The 26,372-nt window shown below is 40.9% G+C and overlaps 2 protein-coding genes, 1 long non-coding RNA gene and 2 other non-coding genes across 6 annotated transcripts; 1 reads left to right on the top strand and 4 right to left on the bottom strand.

Moving 5' to 3' along the window:
- Positions 1-1,241: 1,241 nt before the first annotated feature.
- On the top strand, positions 1,242-11,980 carry MCMDC2 (minichromosome maintenance domain containing 2). Its single transcript, XM_074577183.1, has 13 exons — positions 1,242-3,203; positions 3,314-3,444; positions 3,544-3,603; positions 3,927-4,122; positions 5,088-5,210; positions 5,401-5,508; positions 6,773-6,901; positions 7,427-7,658; positions 9,456-9,661; positions 9,993-10,159; positions 10,522-10,698; positions 11,192-11,334; positions 11,863-11,980. The coding sequence occupies exons 1-13, from the start codon at positions 2,990-2,992 to the stop codon at positions 11,978-11,980; spliced, it is 2,004 nt and encodes a 667-aa protein (XP_074433284.1). The 5' UTR covers positions 1,242-2,989.
- On the bottom strand, positions 10,688-16,933 carry LOC141739596 (uncharacterized). Its single transcript, XR_012585749.1, has 5 exons — positions 16,549-16,933; positions 15,592-15,705; positions 14,532-14,637; positions 13,949-14,102; positions 10,688-12,268 (listed from the first exon to the last, which is right to left on the bottom strand). It is a non-coding gene; the product is annotated as an uncharacterized LOC141739596 (long non-coding RNA).
- LOC141739923 (small nucleolar RNA SNORD87) lies at positions 14,181-14,259 on the bottom strand. Its single transcript, XR_012585838.1, has one exon. It is a non-coding gene; the product is annotated as a small nucleolar RNA SNORD87 (small nucleolar RNA).
- On the bottom strand, positions 14,704-14,782 carry LOC141739924 (small nucleolar RNA SNORD87). The gene has a single exon (XR_012585839.1). It is a non-coding gene; the product is annotated as a small nucleolar RNA SNORD87 (small nucleolar RNA).
- A 2,964-nt stretch (positions 16,934-19,897) lies between the features above and the next one.
- On the bottom strand, positions 19,898-26,298 carry TCF24 (transcription factor 24). 2 transcript variants are annotated; one of them, XM_074577182.1, is made up of 5 exons: positions 26,267-26,298; positions 25,259-25,344; positions 24,188-24,283; positions 22,869-23,278; positions 19,898-20,725 (listed from the first exon to the last, which is right to left on the bottom strand). In XM_074577182.1, exons 4-5 carry the CDS (start codon positions 23,250-23,252, stop codon positions 20,612-20,614), a joined length of 498 nt encoding a protein of 165 aa, XP_074433283.1. In that variant the 5' UTR covers positions 23,253-23,278; positions 24,188-24,283; positions 25,259-25,344; positions 26,267-26,298; the 3' UTR covers positions 19,898-20,611. The 2 variants fall into 2 exon arrangements, with proteins under 2 accessions (XP_074433283.1, XP_074433281.1); XM_074577180.1 differs by lacking the exons at positions 24,188-24,283; positions 25,259-25,344; positions 26,267-26,298 and having other exon boundaries at positions 22,869-23,384.
- Between the last annotated feature and the right edge of the window lie 74 nt (positions 26,299-26,372).

Raw genomic sequence — 26,372 nt, forward strand, 5'->3', positions numbered from 1 at the left:
TTGCTGTGGGAGCTAGCACCCCTCTTAGTTTCTTTGTCTTGTATTTCCAAGATGCCTATCCCGAGCTGCCTGACTGGGTGAGGGGGTTTGGTTTGGTTTGGAGGTTTTTTTAGTGATAAATTTGGGGTTTATTTTCTTTTAATTAAATATATATATATATATATATATATATATATATATATATAAAAAGATGGCAGTGGTAGTTGAAGTTATTTCTGGGAAAGCAGCCTAATAATTGCTTATTGAGCTTTTTCATTTAGCAGGTTCTTCCTTTTTGGCGAAGCGTGAATGTGTTAAACATATCACTCGCAAAACTTAAATTCACTTTGTTTCTTCTACTACAAGTTCATCTTATGGAATGCCTCGGTCAGATCAGGACTTCTGAAGGTAACGGGCTTTGTGTACAACATCAGGCAGTAAAGCCTCGCAATACCTCAGGATCTAGTGCTCTTGTTCCGCACCTCTCTGCGTTTCATGATGCTGCTTTTCAGAGTAGGATGGCTGGGTTCAGGCTACAGTAGTAGCCCCTTCACCCCTGCTGAGCTGACAAGTGGAATCTGAAGCACTTGTTGTGGTGAAGCCTACACAGGAGATTGTCGAAGAACCAACACAGGAACCACCTGTGGTACTCCCTTCCTGTTTTGGCAGATACGTAATAAAGGGAGGTAAAAGTGTGTCTTTTTGTGACTAATGCAGGGGCTTTCACCTGTCCGTTGCGAAAGGGGATTGTCCCTCCCCTTCCAGAGGTGCAGCTGAGCCCTGTGAGGAGTAGGTCGTCTCTCCCAGCGCTGTGGAAGCCAAGGAGCGGTGCCGCCTTTCTGATCTCTGGCCTCTTGGCCTGGGAGGAGAGCGAGAGACAACAGGAAGATGGACTGACTGAAATGCATGACAGTTGTAAAAACGTGACTTGAAAGAGGACAGAAAAAGAGAGTTTAGAGGTGCCGTCCTGGGAGGTAAGTTTGCAGATGGCTGGCATGCTAAAGGCAGCAGTAAAATATGCAGTATTATATTAATGAAAGGGAGAAAATGGTTTTATGAATACATTGTCTTTTGGTGTTGATTACGCTGTCAGTACACAGCGCTTTTCTAGTGGCAGGAGTAAAGCCAAGGTAGTGCACCCCGCAGTAGCCGTGCACTCAGGGGGGTGGCCATCCAGAAGAGGTGGGCGGCTGGTGGGCCTTGTGGGTGAGGGGTGGGCTTGGGGCTTGTCTTCACGCGGCAGGGGGAAATGAGTTGTTTTAGCACTGGTGCTGCCCTTCAGGGGCCTGGTAATGGCCTCCTTGGGTGGCTGCGGCCGGCGGGGCAAGCAGATGCTGGGCTGAGGGGAGCTCTGCGGCCCTTCCCACCTGGGCCGCGCGGTGCTGCTGGGCCTGGTGGGTGCTAGCTGAGGGAGCAGATTCGGTAGCCCCGTTCTGCAGCTGTCGAGCCCCTCCCTACTGCCCCATAAATGTCCCTGCTCGCCTCTCCTGAAGGCACACCAATGCCCTTGTAAAGAGAAGGTGCCATGGCCCCTCTCTCTGCTGTGGTGTGGGCAGCCTGGTGGCCCTCACTGCCCGTTGCTGCAGACGCAGAGGGGCATAGGAAGCCTGGAGAGAATTTGAAGGAGAGTGCTGGTGGGGTTTGTGATGAGGGGATGCTGATGGCAGGAGCCTGAAGCCAGGGGGGTGGCTTTAGGCATCGTGCTGTGTCCCACGCTGGAGTGCAGCTGCGTGGGGTTACCCAGCTGTGGGGGCACTGGGGAAGGCGGTCGTCCCAGTACTGGGACTGGTCAGACTTTATTTTCTGAAGTTTAGGTGACGGTAGTGTTTGGTGCACAACGACCTGGGCTATAGCTTAGACCCTCCTAGTTGTGTTTGGTGTCCTTCCCTTCTAACCCAGGGAACGCAGAGTCCGGGGAGATATGGTGGATCTGTGTGCGTGTTTCTTTTAATCCCTTCTTGTTGAAGGTTTAAAGGACGGAGCAGTAATCGTGTAGGAGTAATCCTAAAGAAAAATGGAAAAAAAATAATTCCTACTATAAATTCTCTTTCAACTTGTGCTTAAGATTTGTTACTTCAGGGCACTAAACACCTCCACCAGCCACAAACCATGGCACTGTGTGCATGCTGGTGCATTAATATCCAGTTACTCCTCTCTTAGATGTTGGTCTCTTTGTCCTCCCAAAGCTTGAAGAACTACAGAGTTCACAGAGGGATCTTTCATGAGCTATGAGCATTGCTTCCTCATCAGCCCAATAACTCTTTGTCTTGTCCTTCACCAGGTAGCTAAATATATTTTTGAAGATTGAAGTGGCATTTCATACTGGTGATCTACAGAGAAGACAAACGGCACTTTGTAGAAGAAAATCTGTAAGACGGTAAAACAGATATGTATATACAAAATGCCATATTTTGGCCTTAGTAATTCTCCATCTAAATTCAGCAAAGTATGAGACTTAACTCAGTAAAGACCATGCTTCTAATCACAGAGGTGTGGATAATACACAATGAAAACAGCACTGAAGAGCACGGTCAGCCCCCAAACCAAAACTGTACTTGTGAAGGTTTTATCTGTGGGAATCAGAATTGATCTTCTGTGTACATGGATGGAAATAAGCGTTTGCAAGATCAACACCTTAAGTGGGTTCTACAGGAGGTAACAGCAGAGTAATAAAGTCAGATTTAAAGATGTTGCCCAGTTTCACACTTTTAACAGCTACAACAGACTTCTCAGATAAGGGAGATATTTAAGTCTTCCTTTTGATAGGCTGATTATACCTATAAAACACATAGGGGAGGTTAAATTAAATGCAAGCTTTACTTTCATGGATTAGGGAATTTGGCAGCAAAATAATTCACTGAGAAAATGCTAGAGCATTCTTCAGGAATTTACTTTGGGAATGTAGTATGCTTCAGCCATTGGAAAGAACTTTAAATTGAATGGTGGTATCTTAAAAATCCTTAACGAATTGCATAGTTGGAGAAAAGAGACTTTTTTTTTTAAATTTTGTATGGCTTTGTTAATACACACCTTTATTATTATCATAGTATGGACAGTTCTAACGTCATTTCTTCACAGTTTATTCCAACATTTTGATAAAGAGCGCAAAGATCTTTCTTGGAAGATGCATCAAGAAATACAGAAAATGAGGGAAATTTCTCTTGTTTACCTTGACAGAAGCGGTGGCCTTCAGAAATTCGTGCATGATTGCAAAAAATATAATGGTATTACTCAATAGATATTCTGTTAAATATCTATGTTATGTTAGTGTGTAACATAAAAATATGTTACACAAATCTGTTATTTTTATTTAAGATACTTCTTGCACCTACAGACTCAAAACAAAGTTATGCTGTTTATCGTTTCATTATTTCAATAAATCCTTCTGATATTGCTGAATTAGATGCAACTCTTGGAAACTACATTCTTCATAATCCCATACAAGCTGCACAGATTTTTCAGTCAGTAAGTGTGTATTCATAGACAAGAGTAGACAAAAGTACATCTTCTAGATTTTTAACTAGACTTTTCCTTTCTAAAATGAAGTTATTTTTTCAATCATAGGTATGTTTCATAGCTATTAAGACATTATCATTAATTGAACAATTGCAGACAGAGGACCAGGTGAGTCTGCATTGTTTCCCTCCATTTAGATCTTAAATCTTGTAAGTATGGTGAAGTATTAATAAATATTATTTTTGCATTAGCTCTTCAGTTTTAATTTTCCCCTTGGTTGTAGTATTATTTGTAATTAAAAATAGCTGGAAGTCTCACCCAACCATATTGTGAAACTTTTGAGATAATTAATATGAAACTGAATTATTCTTACACTTCAAGTGTTTCTGAGTTTTTTTCTAATAGCTATATATCACATTGTGTATAACTAAAATAGTTTTAAATAAAAAAATATATCTTTATGGTACTAATGTAATTGTGTCTCTTGTTAGATTAGCATACTGCTGAAACCAACGCATTTGCCACCTTTACCAAGTTATCTTCTCAGTCTTTCTGCGTTTCCCTTTAATTACACATCTCAGAGATTTTATATATCTGAAGGAATAGCGATTGCAATGGGATGCGTAACAAAATATACCCAAGGAGCAAGATTTCTTTGTACTGAGGAAACCTGTCCATTTTCTGAAGGTAGTTAAAAAAAAAAAAAAAACACATTACTATTTCAAAAGCTTCTTAATCATTTTGATAACTTAACAGAGATTAAAAACCTAGCATGAAAAAGGCATTAAAAGGCATTTTCCTATGCAGACATTTTTGTAATGAGCACAGCATGACTTTTATTAATTGAAAGCAGCGGACCTTGCCAGTGGTTGCTCAGCATTACTAAATGTTTTAGGAGCATAGCTATGCCAGCCAGCCATTTTCCCAATGCTGAAGATAGTTTATGTGAGAAAAGATATGTCACCAATATAATTCAGTAAATTATCTGAAAGAAAAAAAGCTATACGAGTAGAAGACTTCCCCCGCACACACACCTTGGAAACTGTTTCTGTTTCTTTAAAAATACCACAGAACGGTATGGTCGAGTGACCATCAAAAGCTTCTAATACAGAACAGGTTTGCTTTAATGAGTGCCTGACTTATGTGGAACTACCTCTTTGAGTAAAATGACGGAACTGCTTGTAGCATTGCAGGATTAGGCCTTAGGTACATTTAAGGCTGTTTTGTTTGCTTCTTGCTGTAACAAAGGCCATAAAATTGTAAGAGAGAAGTCAAATGCCAAAGTTAGGGCACTGCAGAATAAATCATAACGATGTCTCTATGAGGGCACGTACCTCTAACAATGAATATCCATTTCCACGCGAAGTGGAAGCTGCAGTTGCTCGCTCCTGCTGCTCAGAAAGCCGGGCTGTTCTGCTTGGGAATGTCCAATAGGAAATTCTGCCATCTTGTGGTCGTCCTCTAATAAATTATACAGATCACTTGAGTGGATGGGTGGTATGCGAACGAATGGTCATCTGAAGAAACACATGACAAATCTGGAATTTCACTGACCAGTATTGTAATCATTTCTATTCTTAATGGGAAATTTAAAATGGAAGCCATGTACTCATTCTAAATGTTTGGTAAATTAATAGGTAACTTTTTTTTAGGGTTTAGGTACATAAGAGTGCATATGCCTGGAGCTACGGAATCTGCCACAGTGAGGAATGATTTTGTGTGTAGTTTGTGTTCTTCACCACTGCAGGAAGACATGAAATTTAGAGTACTTGGTGGTAGGATCTATGTAGTTTTATTTTTAGATCTATTACTTTCGTACTTTCGTTACATAATAAGTAAACAAAATAGTTAAGTGGAAAAAGCTCCAAAATACACCAGTCATTTTAAAAAAAAAAAAAAAACAAAAAAAAAACAACTGTACTGTTTTCAAGAGAACTAACCTTTTCTTTGCCTTTGTTTTGAAAGATAAACAAATAGTTGAAATGATCGATGCAAAAGTTCTCAATGCTTTGAAAGGATATTCCAGTGATAAATCACATTTCAGGATTCAGACATTTACAGTTTTCTTGAGAGGTAAGATAAATTTCTGAGATTTGTCAAAAATGTTTTAGAATTGAACTGTAATAATCCCTTGCATTTTTCTTATAGGTCCATTTCTCTGGATAAAATTGTGAAAGTCATAATTTATATTGCAGTTCTTTAATAAAATTAGGGGAAAAAAATATATAAAATCAGCTAGGTGACTAAACAGTATACACAGGTGATTAAAGAGTGCACACAGCAAAACTGTTGTGTTCACTTTTATAGCTTCATTTAAATAAAATCCCCTGGCCAGCTCTGCAGTATCACATTCTAACCATAGCTTGTTTTTTCCTCCTTTCTACTTCCTCTGCTCATACTGTGTTGTACTAACTTCATGCCTTTTTAACATCCTTCCTCAATCTAGCTGTTTTCCACATTCCATCAGGGTTTTTGGCTACCGCTACGTTCCACTGCAAACACTAAATAATTTCTAATGTGACTATCCAACTAAAATCACAACTCACCAACATGCATTCATTCATTCTCTTAAAAAAAAAGAAAAAAAAAATTTAAAAACCCAGCCAAAACCAAAAAAACACCACCATGCAATTCTAAAAACTAAATAGCTCCAAGATAATAAGAAACATTTTAAAAGTGACACTATATGTATATTGTTATAAAACATAATCTATGGGTTATGCATGCACTATATTTCCACTGGCTTCAGGGATCAATGAGGTTAGACAGGGTCTTACTGCTGAGATTCATATTTGGTTGGACCTAACTCTCATTTCCAAACAATAAATGTAATTTTTATTTTTTTTTTTAAATGCACAGAAATACAAAGGTTCCCAAAGCTGTTTGTGTGTGTCTCTGAAATCTGTTTAGTTTGGATTTTTTTTTTTACTGTGTTTTTTTTTCTGATGTTTTATAGGATAGTAACTGATGATGGTGTCACCACAAATTTCAGAAAAGGAACATATACTTGCAAACAACTGCTCATTTTCTTTTCAATGCAGAACTAAATGCATCATCCATTTTCTTTATCAAGAATCTACTTTTCCTCACCCAGTGTGCCTTCCTTACTTTTTGCATTAATTAGAATTGTATGCTTCATTTACCCTAGTTCATTATGGCAAACCTGGTATCCAACTTGTTTTCTGCAATTAAATCATAAAATCAAATTGTTCAGAATGCGAAGAAAAGTTTTCCGACCACTTCTTTAAAACTGTTTTTATGCCCTAACACATCTGTAGGCTCCTGTCTCCCCCCTCCCACCCCAACTTTTTTTTTTATTATTTTTCTTTATTTCTAGATGAACTCACCAATAAAATGAAAATAGGAAACCACTACAAGATTATAGGAATTCCAGCTTGTGTACAAAATGGCTTACAAGCTACAGCATGTATAGAAGTCAATAGCATAGAGCTCTGTAAACCAAATGGTAAGGAAGTTCCCTTTAAAAATTGACTAAAAAAAGTTGGAAAACATTCTGGAACAAAATCCTGAGAACTGGTCCAGTTTTCTATTATCTAGAGGTCCAGGTTACGAAACCACTCTGGGACTTCCCTTTTACAGTCTGAAATGTATGTTATTGTTATTTGAGAATATCTTCTTTTGCCCAGTTTCCATACATTGGGAAACTACACTATTACTGACTGCAGTTCTTCGTCTTCTCTTTCCAACTTCTCCTATCCATTGGAAGGTACTTCGAAATCATACATTAAATGAACCTGATATTTCAGTTGGTTATTCCTTTCTTATTCTATCAGCTTTAGCAGATCACGTCTGCTACATTTTTAGTAGTAAAATTAATAGTGCCAGATGTTTACATTCTGAATTTGTGCTTAGTAACAAAAACATTCATTCTTTGTAAGCTTTGTATCAAGACTATAATGGCAACTTGTTCTAATATATCTACATAGCTCTCTTATGAAGTGTTTGTTAACCTGTGCTTTGTTTTAATTAGGTCCTTCATTTGTCGGTGACAATTTTAAGTATCTGCTCTCACTGACTTCAAGTTCATGCTGGAGGTTTACTGCCATCCTTGCCAATATCTTTGCTTCTCAAGTTGTCCCACCAGGCACTTACAATACTCTTAAACTTGCAATATTGCTGAGTCTAGTACAGACAGGTGAAAAAGAAAATGCAGATTATCTGGATCTGTTGATTGTGACAAGTGACACACTAGTAATTGATCGGTAAAGAGATTCCTTATTTTTCATGTAAATTAGAATTAAAAACACGACTATTTTCAAAGATGATAATAGGATCAGTCTTGCGTGAAAGGCTAAAGAGACTATATTTTAAAAGAATATACAGGGCTCCGACTTGGTAAAAATACCCGATTTTTTATCTCTGGGACATTTTTATTTCTTTCAAGTGATATATCTAGATCAGAACTTCACTAATAATAAAACCCCTTAACACTCTTGTAATGATCTCAATAAGGTTTTAACACTAGCACTGTTTAGCAGAGCTCAAACAAAACGTTCTTCTAAAATCAAAACTGAAGACTGTCCCAGAGGCTGGTAATGATAAAAGCAGAGGACTCTTTTGTCACTTTAAGCCTTTTCATCACCACTTCCCAGCCATCAGCATTTTCAGTTAATAAGCAGCACGTAAATACATACTTACAACTTTGTCACTCTTTTTCATAAAAACTATACTGATTAGGTATCAAAAGTCATGTACATCTTTACAAGTGAGTCAAAAATCTGGCTGTTGTTGCCTTTAACAAAATGTTTTTCTGTATTTATGCATTTTATGTATTTACCCCTTCACACAGCTGCTAACACATTTTCACATACACTGCAGAAAAGTACAATGTACACAGCTTTAAATTTGCATTAATTTAAATAAAATCACTTTCCCTTTTCCCAACCCAAAACAGGGCTTCGTTTTTATTTTTGAAAAATATTATTTTGAAAGTGGCATGAATTTTATTTTTATTTGAGAGCAAATTCATTGGTATTTTTAGTTGTGGAAAAAAATACTTGAACAATTTCAAAATTTATCGGTAGAAATTAGTTCAAATTTGAAAAAAACGTGGGCTGCAGGACACTTTTCCCCAGGTCGCGAGTAAGATTTCATAAGAGAAATCATAGGAACTCGTGAGTGTTTTGAGAATCAAAACATCTGGTTAATATTAAAACAGTTGCACACTGTAAATCTTGGTCAGTTCTGTCATGTGTGTCGTCTGCATGTGCACATAGTATTTTATTGTCAGTAGCCTGTCAAAGTAGGCATTTCCTACATCATAATTCTATTGGTATGATAGCCTATTTATTAATAATTATTAATTTTCATTAATAATTTTATCAATTTGATAGCCTATTAATAATTATTAATTTTAATTAATAATTTTATCCATTATTAATAATAGGATAAATCGTGCTCTGACATCTTAAAATCATTAAGAGCTTTTGATCGTGGAACCAGACGGACAATTTGCAACCTTTTTGTGCCAAGGAACATAGTACAGGGCATGAAAAAGAAATTCTATATGCGCTTTTTCCAAAAGATTGGGAGGGGTCGGGGGAAGGGGTGTTAACCCAGGCAGGCAGAGCTTTCAAGTTCCCAGACTTTTCATTTTTCCCAGGTGGCCAAGACTGCTAATCCTCTAGCCTTTTAAATCACTAGAAAATTTTCTCTAGAATAGGAGATAACAATATGATGTTAAATTATGAGACGACTTTGACTTCCTAGGAGTTACTTCTATTGCAAACCATGATTTGCCTCATTGTTAAATCCGTAAGAAATACAGTCTTGTTGGCAGCTGTTGGTGGGAAAGGTTGGACTTCTACCTTTGTATTCAAAGTTACTTTAAATATTTAGTTTTGACACTGATTTTCTGTTGGGGGGTGGTGGTGTGTTGTTGCTAAGTGAGTCTGAATATATATAAATACCAGTATAAAGTATAGTATCGTTATTAAAGTTTTGAAAAACTGAACAATAATTTAACCGTTTGTGACTGACCAAATTATTTAATCCTCTAGGCTTCTGAATTACAGCATATGTCTTCTGCCTCGTGGTATCCGACACCCACCTTCCAGTGAAATTTTTCCTTCTGTGTCCAAAGATAAACATGGAACTGGAAGGGCCAGTATTCACGCTTGCAGTGCTGTGCTGGCTAAGGGTGGTATCTGTTACATAGGAGACTTATCTTCACATAAAAAGGATAAACTTGAACTTCTACAGTCTGGTAATTTCACACCTGCAAACACATGAGGGGACAGAACAAAACAAACATGCGAACTCATGGCTAGGTTTGTTCCCCAGCTTACGGCCCTCAAATGCTGGGAAAATCTATAAGCTATTTTTAACCATTCTGCATAAGAAACAAGGACAAAAGAGCCAAGGTCTTATAAGCTTACATTTACTACACAGGCTCCACTACAGAGAGCCATTGATCGTGACATTTCAGTGAAATACATAATCATGACTGACTTCAGATAATGTGTGTGGGGGACAAGAATTTATAGTTAAACGAGATCAATTATGTTAACTAACTGACATGTTTTGTCCTGTCCTAGTGCTAGAGAGCAGAACGACAAACGTGTTCATTCCTGGGAAGAAGTATGGAGAAGAAGCTGATCAACAAGTTACTATTTCAATTCAGACCAATTTTTGGTCTTTTGTAGATGTGGATTCTTCCTCAAAGAAACATATACAAAAGGATAATTTTTTAATTGGACAGATGGTAAAGCACATGCCTTGTTATGACAGTAACTGTACTATAGCAGTCATCTGTGTTTATGGTCATTTCAACTTATAAAATAACGAAAACAATCAAATTTGCTAGTATTTCCCAAAAAGACACAACTTAAGTGACTTTAAATCAAGTATCTTCTAAAATGAGCTAGCTTTCCCCAAAGTAAGGTATAACTTATTTTATTTAGAATAGCTTTTGACAACTACTATTGAAACAAAATTTATTGGATAATTTTGCAGGATTCAGTATATATTGATATTGAACATTTCAGACTGAAAAAAAAACCTGCAATGTTTCTACAAGCCAAAGGGCTAAAATAATTGTTTTCTTTCTCTGGGTCTTCTCTTTAGGACTTGAGTTTGGTTCCACCTAATCTTCTAGATGTTTTTGGACTTTTGATATACAATGAGTTTCCTTCGTGCCGACTGTCTTCTCCTGTCGTACATCATACCTTGAAAAAAGCCGTTAATCCTGAAGCCATGCTGTACAAAGTCTCACAGCAGTTCAGAATGCAGGATTATGAGGAGGTAACAGATATTACCCAGTGATTTTGAAATGCATTGTACTTGGGAATGTCATACTATTTCTGGAATCAGAAGGTTCTCTCTGCACATTCTGATTGCCATATTCCATATTGCCACTAGCACTAAAAAGGATCATTGATAAAATTAGCTTCGGTTCTTCAAAAGGACCAACATAATAAATTCAGTTTGATCATATGAGAACAGAACTCCAGCACCTATTTTTTACCAGAATAGCTTATAATCCATAGTAAAAGTTAATATTCCATTCTAAACAAACTGTCAATATCTCTAGCATAATTAACAGATGATTGTGTTTAGTATCCGAGATCTATCCTCATGCATAACTGAATGGTGACAGCTGTCTTTCTTTATAAAAAACATTGGTAGAATATATTGTCCAAACTATATTACTATGCCACTGGTATGTTAAAAGGTGTGAAAAATGTAAATTCTTTATTTTCCAGTTAAATATTTAAAATGTATACCCTCTCTCTAGTTTATTTTGTTTGCTAAGAATCTTCATGTTGAACTGAGTTCAGAAGCAGAAAACCTCATTCAGGGCTACTATGTTGCAAGTCGCAGAGTGAGAAGAGATTCTATTCATGGATCAACACTGTCAACATCTGCACTAAAAATTCTGTATGTCCCACTTTTCAAAGTAAAGGAAACAGATCTACATTTCAAATAGAAATTGTGCTAACCTGCTCAAGAGCTTGTTAAATAGAAATCCAGACAAGACTCAAGTTTTGAAAAGTTCAAGCATAAAGAATCTTCTTTACCATTTATGAATGCCAAAAAAAAAAAAAAGAACTTTGCCAGGCACAACCCAGTGATTTAAGAAACAATTATCACTATTAAAGCTATCTAGAAAAATGGGACTTAAATTATCATGGCTTTGTATTATGCAAGCAAAAAAACCCCACAACATTACCAGTAGGTATTATGCCAAGTTCTACTGCTTTCATAGCACAGTTATGCATAATAATATGTACTTTGTCAAGAAGTATAACTGCACAGTATTTGTGGGAAGTTTACACAGCTGAAGTATGGAAAAAAACCCACTTCAGTGTTAACTTCCGATTTACAGCAATGCCTGAAACAGTGCAATACATATTGTATTTATGTCTGCAGTATTTTTTGTTTAACATGCTTACATTCATCTCTTAGGATCTCACTGTCTAAGGCTCATACTAAACTAAGTTTAAGAAAGAAAGTACTTGAGGAAGATGCGTTGATTGCCATCTTGTTACTTGAATCATCTCTTACACTAAAACACGGTAATTAATATAACTTGGTCGTTAGTCTTGGGTACATCATTTTCATATTTTGTCAGTTTGGAAAAAGTTACATCAATCGATTGCAGTAATAGTTAGTTCTTTTCAAATTGGAGTCCACAACTTCCACCGTTGATGATATAAGAGAAGTCTGTCAGTTGACTTTCCCGCAAAGAGTCTCAGTGCTGTACCTACGGAGGCCACAGGCCAGCCCCAAGCCTCCATTCTTCATGCTGGCGTATCTGAGGCAGCGCTCCGCTGACACTGGTCCAGGTTAAACTAAAGACAGATTTCTCTCCCTGGGGAAACAGAAGACAAGGGTTGGGTTTGGGTTTTTTTTGTTTATCTAGTATCACAATCCACTTTGTTCACGCACGAATTTGGCACTGAGACAAGAATTATCATGTAACACTTAAAAATAGTAACATACCAGATTGCATTACTACATAATTTGTGTCACAGTTGTTTTTTTCCTTCAAAGTCCTAGCAAAAGCTATTCAAGTCTTTTAGTCTAAGCCTTTTTTATTTTTTTCTTTGCTTAGGCAAGTCTGCATTATGCATAGCACCAAATCCTGTATTTCCATTTGACCTCAGTGATGAAAACTCCCTGCAACAGAGAGATAGTTACCTCATGCAGTGTCACCATCAGCTGCTGAAGTTTATTGGGGCATATGGCCCAGGAATTCACATTAACACTAATGAAGAGTGAAAACGCCACTCTGTAAGTAAAACCTGAGGCTCCTACTTTAGCTTTTTGAGAGACTGCAGTTAGAAACATACAACTAAGAAGGTTTTTAATATTTTTGTAAGACGGTTCAGTGATGTTTTGCTAAGGAATAAAGCATGGTTGAAAAGATTTATTACAAGTGTTGTTGAAGGGAGGAGTGACATCTTCATTGTGGGAGGCCATGGCATCAGAGTAAACCCACAACCTGAACTTCTCTTCCTGGTTACCGCTGTTCATCCAGTTAAGTGACAGGAGTAAAGCAGGGTTTTTAGTGAGACTACAACTAACAATTAAACCATGAGTTTAGAGTCTAATGTTTCATTTCAACGACATCACCTCTCTGCAGTTTTTCTTGTTGCTTCTTTTCAGATGTGTCACCCACTGAGGGTTAAATAGTTTTGAAGTACGTTAAAACTTTTATCTAGTGTAAGCTAACTTTCTTAAATTATTACTCATGTCCTGTAAATTTTTAAGTGTATAAAAGTATCACTATACTCCTTGATGTTCTCTGTCTTTGTTTTACATCACAGCAACATAGTATTAGACCAGGATGGTGGTGTGCTCCTGCAATCTGAAAAAAACGCTCCAGTGTTTCCACATTACTTTATATATATAGAGAGAGTGTGCAGGGGATAGCGCAAAGTGAAAAAAAAAACCAAACCAACCTGTTATTAGATTACTTGGTAGGTAGGCAACTCAGTGAATTCAACTCTACATCACTGCAATAACAAATGTAAAGAATGGTGTGGTAGACAGAAAACGAGATGTCTGAGATACAGTATGCTTCTCCAACTATGGACTTTCCTGTACTTTATCTTCCTAGTAAGGATATGGCAGTACACATGATACTGAGCAAGTTTTACATCCAAGAGGTCTATGTTAAAAAAAAAAAAAAAAAGGCAGAAAAATGGTCCAATCTGGATAAGCTGAATAGCAAAGGCTTGGTGTGACTCCTACCCAGGATGTCATCCAGCACGATCATGGTGCTACTGCTCACATAGCCACAACAAAACATTGTCACTGAACATAGAAATACAAGATTTTATTCGTATACACATTGCCTTGAAGATAAGCAGAAAAGCTGCCACCATTAACACTGAAAACACTCTAATTTAGACAAGATAACACATTAAGTTTTCCCTCCATGTTTTAACCCTTTATTTAGTCAATTTTGATCAATTTATTTAGTACATTCAAATATTCATACTAAGTTCTAAGAGTATCCACTCCCTTTCTAGAGTGACACTCTCACCTGAATGTCATTTGAGGATTATTCACACATTTTCACTTGACAGCTACTCCTCTGCCTTACTATTGAATCAAGCAGTATTTCTGAGAAGCAGGAAGGGCCATGAGAGCATTTTCAAGTGCACTAAAACTCCACATTTCAGGCTGCTGTTTTCAACCTGGAAAAAAAAAGTTTTCAAAATAAGTCAGTCAGTTTTCTGTACCCTTAATCAATCATATACAGCATTATTAACCTCGCTGGCATTTCAGATTCAAAGATACACATCAAAACACACTCAGATGGGTAAACGGCAAAGATTTCATCATTATGCCAGCAAGATTACTTCTAGAACAGATTTACAATAGAATTCCTTTATAAATCACTATTTTTGACAAGCCACATTAAGGAATGTACATCCTAAGAAAAAAAAAAGTCTGCAAAAAGAGCCCAACTCTTTATCCTTACCTCTCCCCAGATTCTTCCATTTTAAGCAAAAATTAGAAGATAGTAGCAGTACAACAAGTAAAGGATGTAAAGTCAGTCAGTAGGCCAAAAGTGTCCTTGACTAACAGGCCGCACCTTCAGCTGACATAAAAAAGCAACTTACTTTCTTAAACACCCATACTTCTAGAAGTGGATGGAGCCTACTGCTGGCTGTATGCGCACACACAAGGCTCAAAGACAGGGGAGCAGGTCATCTGATGTCATAGCACCTTTAAAAGAATACATGAAATCAGAAACGATGGTAGCAAATCAAACTGGAAAAATCCTGCGCATTAGCTGGCACATCAGATACAACATTGCTCATCACAAAATTCAGCTGGGTAAACGGCAAAGAGTTATCATCATTATGCCAGCAAACAGTTTTCCTGCCTGTGGTAAGACTGGTGTAATTTTTTCCAGGTACCAAACACAAGGGCATGTGTTAAGTTTGTTTTAAGAGATGTGTCTCTATGAACTGAAGAACCACCCTGTTTCTAACAGTTAAGCACAGAATGGATTCAGTATAGCCAGGAACACAAAAACACAAGCCCCTCCATGTTGTTATATTCAAGCCCCAGGTGCCAAGTATCTTTCTAGAGGTAAAGGTCACTGCCTTTCCCTTTGGAATATATTCCAACAGGCCAAAACGGCTAAGTGCCAGCAGGGATAGCGATTTGAACACACTTTTCATCACTTAAGTCTCTCACTTCCAACTAGCATCTGTTAATTCTGCAAAACAGAAGTCCTGGTTCTCTCCCCAGTTAAAAACTGGATGCTCTGGTAGCATTACAAACCTCTCCCCCCTGATTCCTTTGGGATTCTGGGATTGCACCCCCTTTGTTCTAGGGAGCAAGTCTTAGAGGTTTTATAGCTGTCATAATACCTCTTGTTAGAGCTTCAACCTCTTAACCCTGCACGTATAAACAATCATATTCCTCCTTGTTCCATCTGCAAGAGAGTTTACAAGCCATAAAACGCTTTAGAGATCTAGGTTTCAGGAGGCTTTCCCCAACTTTAAGTACAATAAGAAATAATTACTTCTGTAGCTCTAGAATTCACGTGACATCTTTCTGCTTGCAAGGTAACAGCGTGTCAGAGTCCAGATTGAAGATTCCCAAAGTCAGTAACAAATTAATCTCTCAACTTCACTTGCTGCCTAAAACAATGAAAAGAGAAAAAGATACCTGATTTGGAGAACTGCTGAGCCAGGAGCAGAAAGCATCACTGCTTCCTTGGAGAAAATATGCCAGTCAAAGAAATACCAGCGTACCGGGCAACCTCATAGCTGGCTTTATTACCTGGGGAGAAAAGCACAGGCAGCATCAGCTGAGATCCAGGTTAAAGAGAGGCACGACTGTTTTGCTCAAAGCAAGCTCCAGCATGAAAAATGACTGATTGCAAGGCTATTACACTGCTCCTAACAAACAACCATCGCTGGGGAGAGGAGTACCCCAGCAGGGTACGGCCTTTAACCCTCATTAACGTGACACGCTCTGGGGAACTTGCTGATGAGTTTTGCTATCTGTTAATTCAGGTCAGCACTGGGGCCGTGTCCCTGCCAGGAGAGCATGGCCACAGAGACCCCCGGGGTCCTGCCCCGTCACAACCCACCACTATGGATCCATGCCGACAACCCAAAAAGGGCATGGTCAGGGTCACCATACAACACTTGCCAAATTCCCCAAAGCAAAAAGAGGTAATTTATCTTTAGAATTAGGACATGTGTTTGCTGATGAAAGTGATTTATCAGCAAACCCAAGTCCCTTTGGATGTCCAATCTGTCATTGCTTTGAAGACTTGACAAACCAAGAGATAATTCAAAGTAACCACCACGGCTTGCCAGTGGCACGGCACATACTAATTAGGTCCCTCTTTGTCTCAAGACATACGCGGGTCCCTGAAAGCCTGCGTGACTAATGAGCGTCAGCCCGAACTGATCCACTCCGGCACCCAGGCTAAGCCTGTTGTGGCACACAGCCATGACGGGCGGCAACTGAAACCAGGACACAGCTACAACAGCGTGACTTTTACAACCTTTCAAGCGGTGGCTTATGCTCTTTAGGAAACAGTGCCAGCACGCCGTCCCGTCAATTACTGAGATTGTATATATCGTTTTGAAATGCCCGAATTGGATTTCTTACATTAAACAGCAGGGAACACTTCCAATTCCACCGAAAAGCACCCATCAGGGATGGCTCTGCTGTTCAGCCCAGCATGTGCTCGCACCGACGAGCGCAGCAGCTGCTCCCAGCCGGCGGCAGGTCGGAGCCCGGCCGCTCCCGGGAAGGGAAGCAAACCCAGTCCGCGGCCTGCCGCTGCCGCAGGGCCCTGCACACGGCCGCCCCGAGACCGGACCCTGAGGCACGGAGCCCCCGGGGGCTCTCGGCCGCCCTTCGCCGGAGCCCCACGGCAGGCCGGTACCGCGCACGCCATGTCTCCGCGTCCTCCCTTCTCAGATCCGCACGGCGGGCGGAAGGGGCAAGCGGGCGGAGGGATCTCCTTAAATAGTCCGCGCGGCACCGCGGTGCTTTGCGGCGGGGCGGTGCCTGCCCTTGGCGCGGCTCTGCGCATGCGCACGACCCGGCGCGGCCCGGCCCGGTTCCCGGTGACCGGCCCAGTTCCCGGTGGTTGGGCCGGGGGCGGCAGTTCGGAGGCCGGTGCGGCGTTGGGGGGGGAGGGTCGGACACCCGTCCTGGCTGCGCCCCCCGCGCCTTGGCACCCGCCCTGAGGCTGCCTCGGCAGCGCTCGTCGCCGGCCCTGTGAGGGCTGGCAGAGGGGCGGCCCAACCCGTTGAGGCCGGTGGCCGCGGGAATCCTGTCACAGCGGCGGTTTCGGCCGAGCTCAGGCAGGGGACCCGGCGTGTGGCTTAGGGAGCGGAACACCCACAGTGGCTCCTCGTTGGTGTGAAACGGGAGCGCGGAGGGGCCGGGTGAGGTGCCGCCGCTGAGGGGAGCGCCGGGGCCGGGTCGGGGCCGGGGTCCGGCCTGGCTCCTGCTGCACCCCCCGGTGCCAGGCCGGGTCCTGGGGAGCCAGCAGCCAACGCGACAGTCTGTATTTTTTGGACAGTTTGTGGGGTCGCGGTTTCACTCAGAAAAGCGAAGAATTTATTGCAGGTGGGTTAAGAAAGTAAACGAGACTACCTGAGATGGAAGCTCGTCCATTTTCTTTTTGGTGTGTCTTATATACAACAATATTCTTAATAAAACCCAGTGTTTTCAACCTTAACGTGCTTCCATTCTCACTGAATAGTCAGTCTTTTAGAAGTCAAAGCCGTGGAAAATTCATCTTTTTTTGGTGTTGTCATTCTTTACTTTACACAAGCACAATGAATACATTGTCCTAGAGGTCTCTAAGGGGAAAAGGAGTGATTGGCAGGGTATGTGTTAAGATAAAGCAATATATGGCTGGAGGGCACAGTATTGTAGTTACAGCTGTGTGTATGAGGAAAAAAATATCTGTATGCAGCAGGTTTTGTATAGGCAGGTTATTTGCATGTGGCCGCCTGAAGTTCACTGGTCACATCCCTCTGAAGGAAAAGCTGTGATAACAATAACTGAGGTTTGCGAAGATCTTTAAGTTACTCTGTGAAGAATGGTTCCTTTTGATAACAATGTGTCAACATTGTAGAATTTTATTCCTAAATACATGCTTATTTCCAGTGCCAAATGTGGAACTATTATATTTCAGTATACAAGGATATGAACTGTTCCTAAGAAATGAGCATTTGATCCAAATATCAGGTTTGAAGCAAACAGGTTCCGAGGATCTGTTTGGATCCTGGTGTAAATTTCTGGAAGACGAGAGCTCTTGCACTGGTCAAAGGAAGTGGGTTGCCTAACCTGGTGTCCAGACTCTGGAAGAAAAGGCATAAAAATTTGCTGCTGATGCAGAATAATTTGTTTCAGAAAAATAAATAATCCCAACTCATAGATATGGGGAGTTCTTCTGAAGTGGAAAATCTGCTGTTGTTACTCTGCACATTCTTACTGGCCTTTAATACGTCTATAAACTGCTGCGGAGGTCTTTGCATTGTTATGGATGTGGCCACAATTTATACCAACGTCGTGGGTACAAAGTAGCTCCTGTCTTTGCTGCTGCATTTCACTGGCTGTCAATACTCCACCCATATTATAGTCAGTAGAGCTGTTTTCTCTGTGCCACCCATTCATAACTTTCCATGTTTCTAGCCCTTATTCCTATCCAGTTTTCTTGCTTGCTTCATGAATAAGCCATCAGAATCATTCAACTACATTTAATAGAAGAAGCCTTTAAAAACTGCAGGGTGTCTTTTTTTTTTTTTTTTTCTTGCTTGAATTCTGTCCCTCCCAGGTGTATTATTTAAGAACCTGTGAAGTGACCAGCACCCCTGTGCTAGGTAAAAGCGTGCAATTGATGCAAAACATTACCACATTTTGTGTTTTCCCCATGCCATTTCGTATGCGTGATTCATACATGTTTTGTTTGTTATTATCAGACGGCTGCTACACTGAAGCAGCTTGAGGTTTGATACTGACTTCTGGCTGAGATTTCGCTTGCCCTTTTTCCCCTGACCTGATGCCATTCACTTAGACCTCAGTTACATACAAAACTTGTCTGACTTCTCTGTGCTCCTGTGTTGCTCCTTGACATTTATCAGTCTGACGTGTAGCCTGTGTCGTACACCCTCATCTTGTACAGCAAAGTACTCCTGGAAACCCTCGCTGTTCTCTCACTCTTTCGTCTTACTTATTATTGTCACCTTTACAACTCCTTCATGTCTCCTCATTAATATCTCTCAATACAAATAGCTTTCCCAAGAATAAGAGGTTGCGCTCACCCCTTTATACTCCTACGGAAAGTACAGTTCTTTAAAAAGTCCGACTCTTATTTATGAGTAGATACTTGTCTGTGCAAAGCAGCTCTTGTCTACGTATTTTTTTATATTTTATTTTTTTTTCACAAAATGCAGTAGCTCACGTGTTGAGTGGTGCTCTGGCTATATAATTATAATCTTTTATTAAAACACTACAATTTTAGATAAGAAATGTATGCCTAAAATAAATATATATATTAAATGTATTTAAAATATTTCAAGTATGTTTACTATGTAAATGAATAATCTCGCTAAAAGCTCAGAATGCTGCAGGGGTGCTGGAAGAGTTCCGGATTTTACCATGTTTCACATGATGGTTCACATTTTTACGTGATTTACTAGATGGTTTGTCCAGCTCTTTCCAAATGGAAGCTCCAAGCTCTTTCTTACACTGGAGGCCTGATGTTCTGTGGTGCTGGACACTCAACTCACAGTGACGTGCGATGGCGTGCTCAGCACCTCTGAAAGACATCACAAGTTTGACTCAAGATTGAAAGCAATAAAATTATTTTTTTCCTAAGTGTCATTTTAAAACTTAAACTGTGAAGTCTTCCGAAAGAAGCTACTATAAATGCAGAATATTGCTATTAGAAACTATCAGTCCTGTACAATGAGAAACGGATACAGATTTTGCAACTCAATAAATACATAATGTCCACTGAATAATATTTAATAAAACGTTTACCTCAGCAATAACAGACTATATGGGAAGTACAGTGGTTTACAGGACAGATACATCAGATGGCATTTGTGCATTTAGTTTCAGCTTTTCTTGCCTAAATATAGAAGAAGAAAATTGTGCTGTGACCAAGCCAGCCCTCTGGGATCATTCGCTTCAAAGCATGAACTTGTTAAAAGACAAGATAAAGGAACTGTGGTTCCTTCAGCAGACAAATAGTTTTTGGGGCTAACACACACATTTTAAACCCCGCAACATGCAACACAACCGTATGGATCAATACAAGTGATACTTAATGTATGGAGCGGTTTGTTTGTGCCTGCGGCACGCAGCGCTGTGTGTGCGCAGGACAGATTTCAGCACGTTTTTACTCCAGGTGAACACCCGCCCGCGTTTTCAGGGATAACAACACACATTTAAGATTACCCGGAGGATGAAGCCCTGACCCGTCGCCTCCTCCCAACCCCGCAGTTCAGATCCCAGCAACATCCTCTATGATTGAAACCCACCATGCGTCACATTAACTTAATGAGGTATTAATTACATTTAAGAATCCTTCTCTTCTACAAACAGTATTTCAGGAATTATAGTTTGTCTGTAGATATTACTTTTTAACTTAAATATATATAAGGTGTAATAAATAACATTTTTTTTTTAAAAGTGAGAAGGGAGATTAGATTTGGGAAGTTGTTGATGTTTCTCCTTGGTTTGTGCTGTCTCCTTGTGCCGAGTGAGTCAAAAACTGTCCCGTAGCTCCAATGTATAACCTGGAACGCATCGGCCACTTCTGCAAGAGAAGAGACAAGGACAGCGCTGAGACACCCGCCACCTTTGCAGTCTGAATGCAGTTCTCGGCAAAACTTTAAGTGTTGTTGGAATCACAGTATGAGAAAATAGGAAAACCGTTGCTATCACCAGAAAGATCCCGTTTTCTCATTTGTTGGAAAACGTCATTGGAAGCCAGGTAAGAGAACCTCAGCCTGGGTTAAATATTTATTCTTGTAGCTCCAGTTTCTTAACCCGAGCAAGTTACTGCAAACGGCCCCGCGGTGGCTGCAGGGTGACCGCCGCTGGGTGCCCTTCCCTTGGGAGGAAGCACTCAGCTCCAGTTGGGTGTGCCAAGTTCATTACTAGAGAGGTGGATGTCTGAAAAGATGATGTGTCATACGCATCGGATGCAAAAACACCTGAAACGCAGCCAGCACGTTGTTCCAAAATAATACAGGGTTTTTTAAGACACTTTTGGGAACAGGCTGGGTAACGAAAGAGAGCTCTAAAAACTAGAGGAGCTGAATACTGCAGTTAAATCTCAGCTCTTCTATTTAAAGACATAAAGCAGCAGCATATTCTCTCTCGGAAAGACCGTACGATCTCATTCAGTGTTTTTATTTCAAGTGTGATGTTATGAATTCATCACCAATAAGACATCTGAGTTTAAAGTCATTAACCATATTTTTTGTTCGCTGTACACACAGCTGTACTTGGATATTTGACTGTCCTCACTATTTGTATTTACTGTGCTTGATATATGTAGTTAGAGTCCTTATCTGTACTGGTTGTCTCATATCCTGCACTTCGGGGTATTTTGAAGCATGTACTATGATTTATCTGTGACTCTTTTGATCTAGAGCCAACTGAAAAATTAATTTGCTACCAGGAATATTAGAAAGATTGATTAGACTCACAGAATCTTTACAAAACGAAATACAGGTAAATGGCACAGAAATAAGATTATAAAAAAAATAATTGCTAGATAAATCCAGTATTGCTGTATTACAGTAGCCCGGGAAATGTGCATCTGGATCATTTAACTGCTGTAATAACTATTTAAAAGTACTTTTCTGCCAGTAATAGTTGGCAGCTGATAAGAAGTACCGTAAGAGACCTGTGTCCTTTCACTCCGACCGAGGGAACTAACAGAAGCTGCTTCAAACTTATTTTGAAATACATCACAAGGGGTTTTTTTGTCTTAAATTATAGACATCTTCTAATCGATATAAAGGTTTTGCTTTCTTAATGAGCCTGATAATCATTTAAATGGCCTCAGAAGCCTACGTTCACATCACGCTTTTTACAACAACCAACACTATGAACGAGAAACTCTCTGTGCATTAGTCACTTTACAGGAATTGCAGATTATTTCACAAATTAACCTTAATTAAAATCGTTCTGAATTCATCAAACTCTTAAGGAAAAAAGAAACCCAAACAAAAAAAGAAAACACCCCAGAGCTCTAACTCACTCCCTGAGACCAGAGCCAAAGAAAATACCGGGTGGTATTTGAGTCCCGTCAGTCAGTGAGCAAGGCATTTGAGAACCGTTTCCAGCCCCAGGTCTCCTCCAAGAGCAGCTTCCCCTCTGCATCGGCATGATTCATTTTTTGATGAAGGGGAGAGCAAGAGCAGCGTATACCAACTAGACTAAACCAATTAATCAGAAAAGCACTTTCACAGAAGGAATTAACACATGGCTGGTAATTACCGTCACCTCCCATACCTTGGCTGCCTCGGCAGGAGAAGCAAAGCAGGGCCAGCCGTGGGACAGCAGCATCACCTCCTACACAACTCCTACGGCCAGTTCTGATGGCTTTGGTGGGGCATCACCAAGGTTTCCACATGGGGACCGAGGAGGTGCTGGTACTCCTCTGGTGCTGCCCTCCACCTTCACTTCCAAGGGACCAGTCCCACTAGGTTTGGACGTATGCTATATTTGATATTTTTGTGCCAAGTCCCTGAAGCTGGAGGGACAAAGCTCCAGGACATTTCCATCAGGCCCCTAGCACCTAGATACAATGGTTAGTCTAGGCAGTCTTCATGCATTACCTCTGGCAAGGTAAATAAGCTTGAAATCTTTAGTTTCATCTAAGTATCTGTAACACCTATTTACTACTTCACTGAGAGAAGGTGGTAGCTGCTCCTCAACTGTCCTACCTTGACAGGGTGGAGGTATCCGTCCCCTCGGAGGGTACCCAAGCCTTCTCCCGGTGACTCTTCCTCATCCTGAAGGCTGCGGGTGAGGTGTGCGATATAGGTGGTGGCCAGGAGGAGCACATCCAGCTTGGAGAGCTTGGTGTCGGGCGGCACAGAGGGGAGAGTCTTCTGCAGCTCCAGGAAAGCATGGCGCAGGGTCTGAACCCGGCTGCGCTCTCGAGCGGCGTTGGCAGCGGCGGGTCTGCCAGGAGATGTCCCAGCCCTCTGCCCAGCCGCCGAGGGTGGGCAGGAATTGCTGCCGGCAGCAGAAGGCAGCAGGGAATCGGGCTCCGAGCCTGGGCCGGAGACCTCCTCGCTGCTCTCAGCCAAGTGTCCACAGTCCATCGGTGACTTCCCCGGCAGGGAGGGTCCTGCAACAAACAAGAGCATCTCTAAAGGCAGCCACCCGCGCTATGCCGAAGCCAATGCTTTCTAAAAATAAAGATTATCAGAAATGCAAGTGCTGCCTCTGCCAGGAAAAGCCAGGACGCCGCCGGGCAGCTGGGCGAGCGGCTTTGCCGCTCCCTGCTTAGCAATTTGATATCACACACACAGAAGTTAAGCTCTTCGTAAAGATTAATTCCTTTGGGACAGTATGACACACAGAGCAATTTCTCTGAAATGACTTGTAGCCCAAAGGTCACCCGGCTCTTCTGAGGAAACCCAACAGGCAGCGCTGAGTGGCGCTGCCACAGCGGTTTCCATTTACAACCAACTAAAGATGAGGTTTATTTATTTTTATTTATTTTAAACACATTATTTGTATAACTTCAGATGTGGGACCGTCTGTATATTTTTTCGATTTACCTGCCATCATCTTATTGACAGTCTTTTCAGTGACCAGTGCTCCATGGAGTACAGAAAGAAAAATACCCTGTTCAGGTGCAGCGGTGAGTGGAGCCACAGAGCACGGTACGGAGTTTTTGAAGGAACAAAGCTCGGTCCGCTGTTTTAGAGGTTCAGGAACCGACTTCTGTCCTCCCACCCCTAACGCTACTCAGGAATTTCCGTGCTTATCCTGTAGCTGCTACGTTTTCAAACATAAAAAGCATCTTGTAAACTGGCTTTTGGCCATTGGGGGGCAAAAGAACCTTTTAAAAACAACAGCAAAATGCTCCTTTTGAGCAAAACCGAAAAGAATGATGGCAAAGTCTTTTCCCAACTCCCAGAAAAGACGGTCAGGCAGCTCTGCCTGGAGTAAAACCCTCAGTCCTTTAATTCCTTCAATTCCACAGCAAAATGCAATTCAATCAATATTCCCCGAAGTGCTAGAATAATACCTGACCCTCTTGTCCTCGGTCAAGCAGCCCTTCCAGGAGACTCGGGCAGATCCCGGCTTTCACGTCCTGGGAGCGGCTGCTTCTGTGATGGCCCAGCTGGACGACAAGGGCAAGAACAAGCTATTAAAACTTTTAATTGCATTCAAATATAGTATAATTTTAGGAAATTAAATAAAACTGATGCATGTGAATGACTGAAGATCTGCATTTACAAGAATCAGGCCGTATTTTGCAAAGCATTTCAGCCACGTGCTGAAGTCCTGCTGATGTCCCTGTGTAATTGCGGCTGATAATGCCAAAAAACCCCGAGCCAATGAACCAAGTCAAAGATTTATAGCAGAAAAGAGGAAATATTTCTAAACAATCTTTTTTGCAGTGCTCTAATTTGATGGTATTTAGAAGGCGTTAATATTTTTGGTGTTTTATTGTGATTAATTTGCTGATAATCAGAGTTTTATCCGGTAATCTTCTCTTAAACAGTAATACAGTTTAGACTGAAATTATTTGTGAAATACTCTGTGTGTGTTATAACTGTAACCCAAGGAAAAAAGTCTTTTTTATTGTGATAATTATGACCCATATAAAATAAAACTCACATTAAGTCTACATGAGCTAGTCTTGAGTGAGGGCTGAAAAACGGTCCTTAAATTGGCTATTTCGTCTAAATTAAAAGTAACAAAGATCCCATGTGCTTTTTTTCTGGTTTTTCTCACTGTCACAGTCAGATCTAGATGCATTTTAGTGGCAAAAAAAATCATCTCTATTGCCACTTCTCAATATAATCATGAAATACGGCAGCAGAGTCTATCGTTTCAGGTGTATCAGCAGGAATTCTCATTTGCCATCCCATCAAAATCCCACTGAAACAAGGAATTCTTCCCTGATGACTGGAAAAATCCCAATTACCCACGGACACAGACCAACTGGGTTAGTATAAATACCTGCTCATCTGCTGAAACACAGGGCTGAGGCTGGTTTACACACAGGTTGGGTTTTGCTGTGTTTTGGTAGAACCAAATTTAGCGCTAGAATGACTTTGTGTGACATAAGAGTATATAGAAATGCACATACCTAAAAACCTCATTTCCTTGGGCGCCCCTTGAAGTAGAAGTTTCTGTTTGAGGAGCTTCACATCTACATCGGATTAAATCCCGAGCCTGCAGAAAAAAAGGAAGGAAAAAAAAAAAAGGCAAAATTTCAGCTGTGGAGGTGAGAGATTTCACTTTGAATTCATTTCTTCACTATTAGATTTTCCCATCAAGCACATGCAGCGATACCCAACAGCCTGGGAAAGTCCAGTACGCAGAAACACGGGATCTGCTCCAGGTATGTCCATGTGTGTAGCTGAAATGTGGTGGCTCCTGGGCTAAGGATTGGGTTCGCTCCGCAGTGGGGCTGGGGAGCGTGACTTGTCACACTGGGTGACATTCTGGGTGCTGCGCTCTCTGTAAAGCGAGGAGTCACCCAAAAAACTGTTGCTGAAAACTAAAGTAAATAAAATGTCTCTGGGCAACAGTCGGTTTCCATCTCATCTCCATTAAAATTTTGCAAAGAAGAGTTTTGGGGTTTTTATGATAATTGGAATATTTGTTGCAGGACCCACTCGCTGCCTGGTGTGCAGAGACCTGGAAATGGGGGCGTGAAAGTAAGTCAAAGCATTTATACAATTTCTAAAGCATTTCTATTGCAGTATTTCTAATGCAGGCAGATGCGTTCCTGTTTTTACATGACATTACAGAGACACGATCGGTTTGAAATCGAGTTAGTTTACCAAAGAAAACAGCGTAAGAGTTATTTTAGTCCTGTGTTCTGTGTGAATGAAATGGGGATGAAGGCAGCTTGCCCCATGGAGAAGGAAAAGGAAGAAAAAAGATGCAGAGTGCGCAAACTGAACAGAAACAGGTGGAAAACTCAAAGTTCTCCGTAGCCTTTTCACTTGTTCCTTGGGGTGGGGTGGGGCGGAGGAGGAAACCATAGTATATCTAGATTATTTTGCTTCGTTTTTAAAAAGACCTTGCCCTTGGCGTAACTCGGGTAACGAAAATAACCCCGCGGTCCCCGGTCCGGTGATGAACTTACCCTTCCCGCCCGGTGCGGTGCGGTGCGGTGCGTGCGGCTCCGTCCGTCCCGTCGCGCCCGGCCCCGCGGCGCCGTTTATAGCGCGGGGCGAGCGGTGGGTGCGGCG

Source organism: Larus michahellis, chromosome 2, assembly GCF_964199755.1.
Source record: "Larus michahellis chromosome 2, bLarMic1.1, whole genome shotgun sequence".
In the NCBI taxonomy this organism is placed as follows: domain Eukaryota; kingdom Metazoa; phylum Chordata; class Aves; order Charadriiformes; family Laridae; genus Larus; species Larus michahellis.

Coding starts and splice junctions, on each gene's coding strand:
- TCF24 (XM_074577180.1), bottom strand. CDS start 23,297: ATGCTCTTGTTTGTTGCAGGACCCTCCCTGCCGGGGAAGTCACCGATG. Junction 20,726..22,868: donor GATACCTCCACCCTGTCAAG/GTAGGACAGTTG, acceptor CTTCTCTTGCAG/AAGTGGCCGATGCGTTCCAG.
- MCMDC2 (XM_074577183.1), top strand. CDS start 2,990: ATGGCTTTGTTAATACACACCTTTATTATTATCATAGTATGGACAGTT. Junction 5,509..6,772: donor ATTTACAGTTTTCTTGAGAG/GTAAGATAAATT, acceptor CTTTATTTCTAG/ATGAACTCACCAATAAAATG. Junction 7,659..9,455: donor GACACACTAGTAATTGATCG/GTAAAGAGATTC, acceptor TTAATCCTCTAG/GCTTCTGAATTACAGCATAT.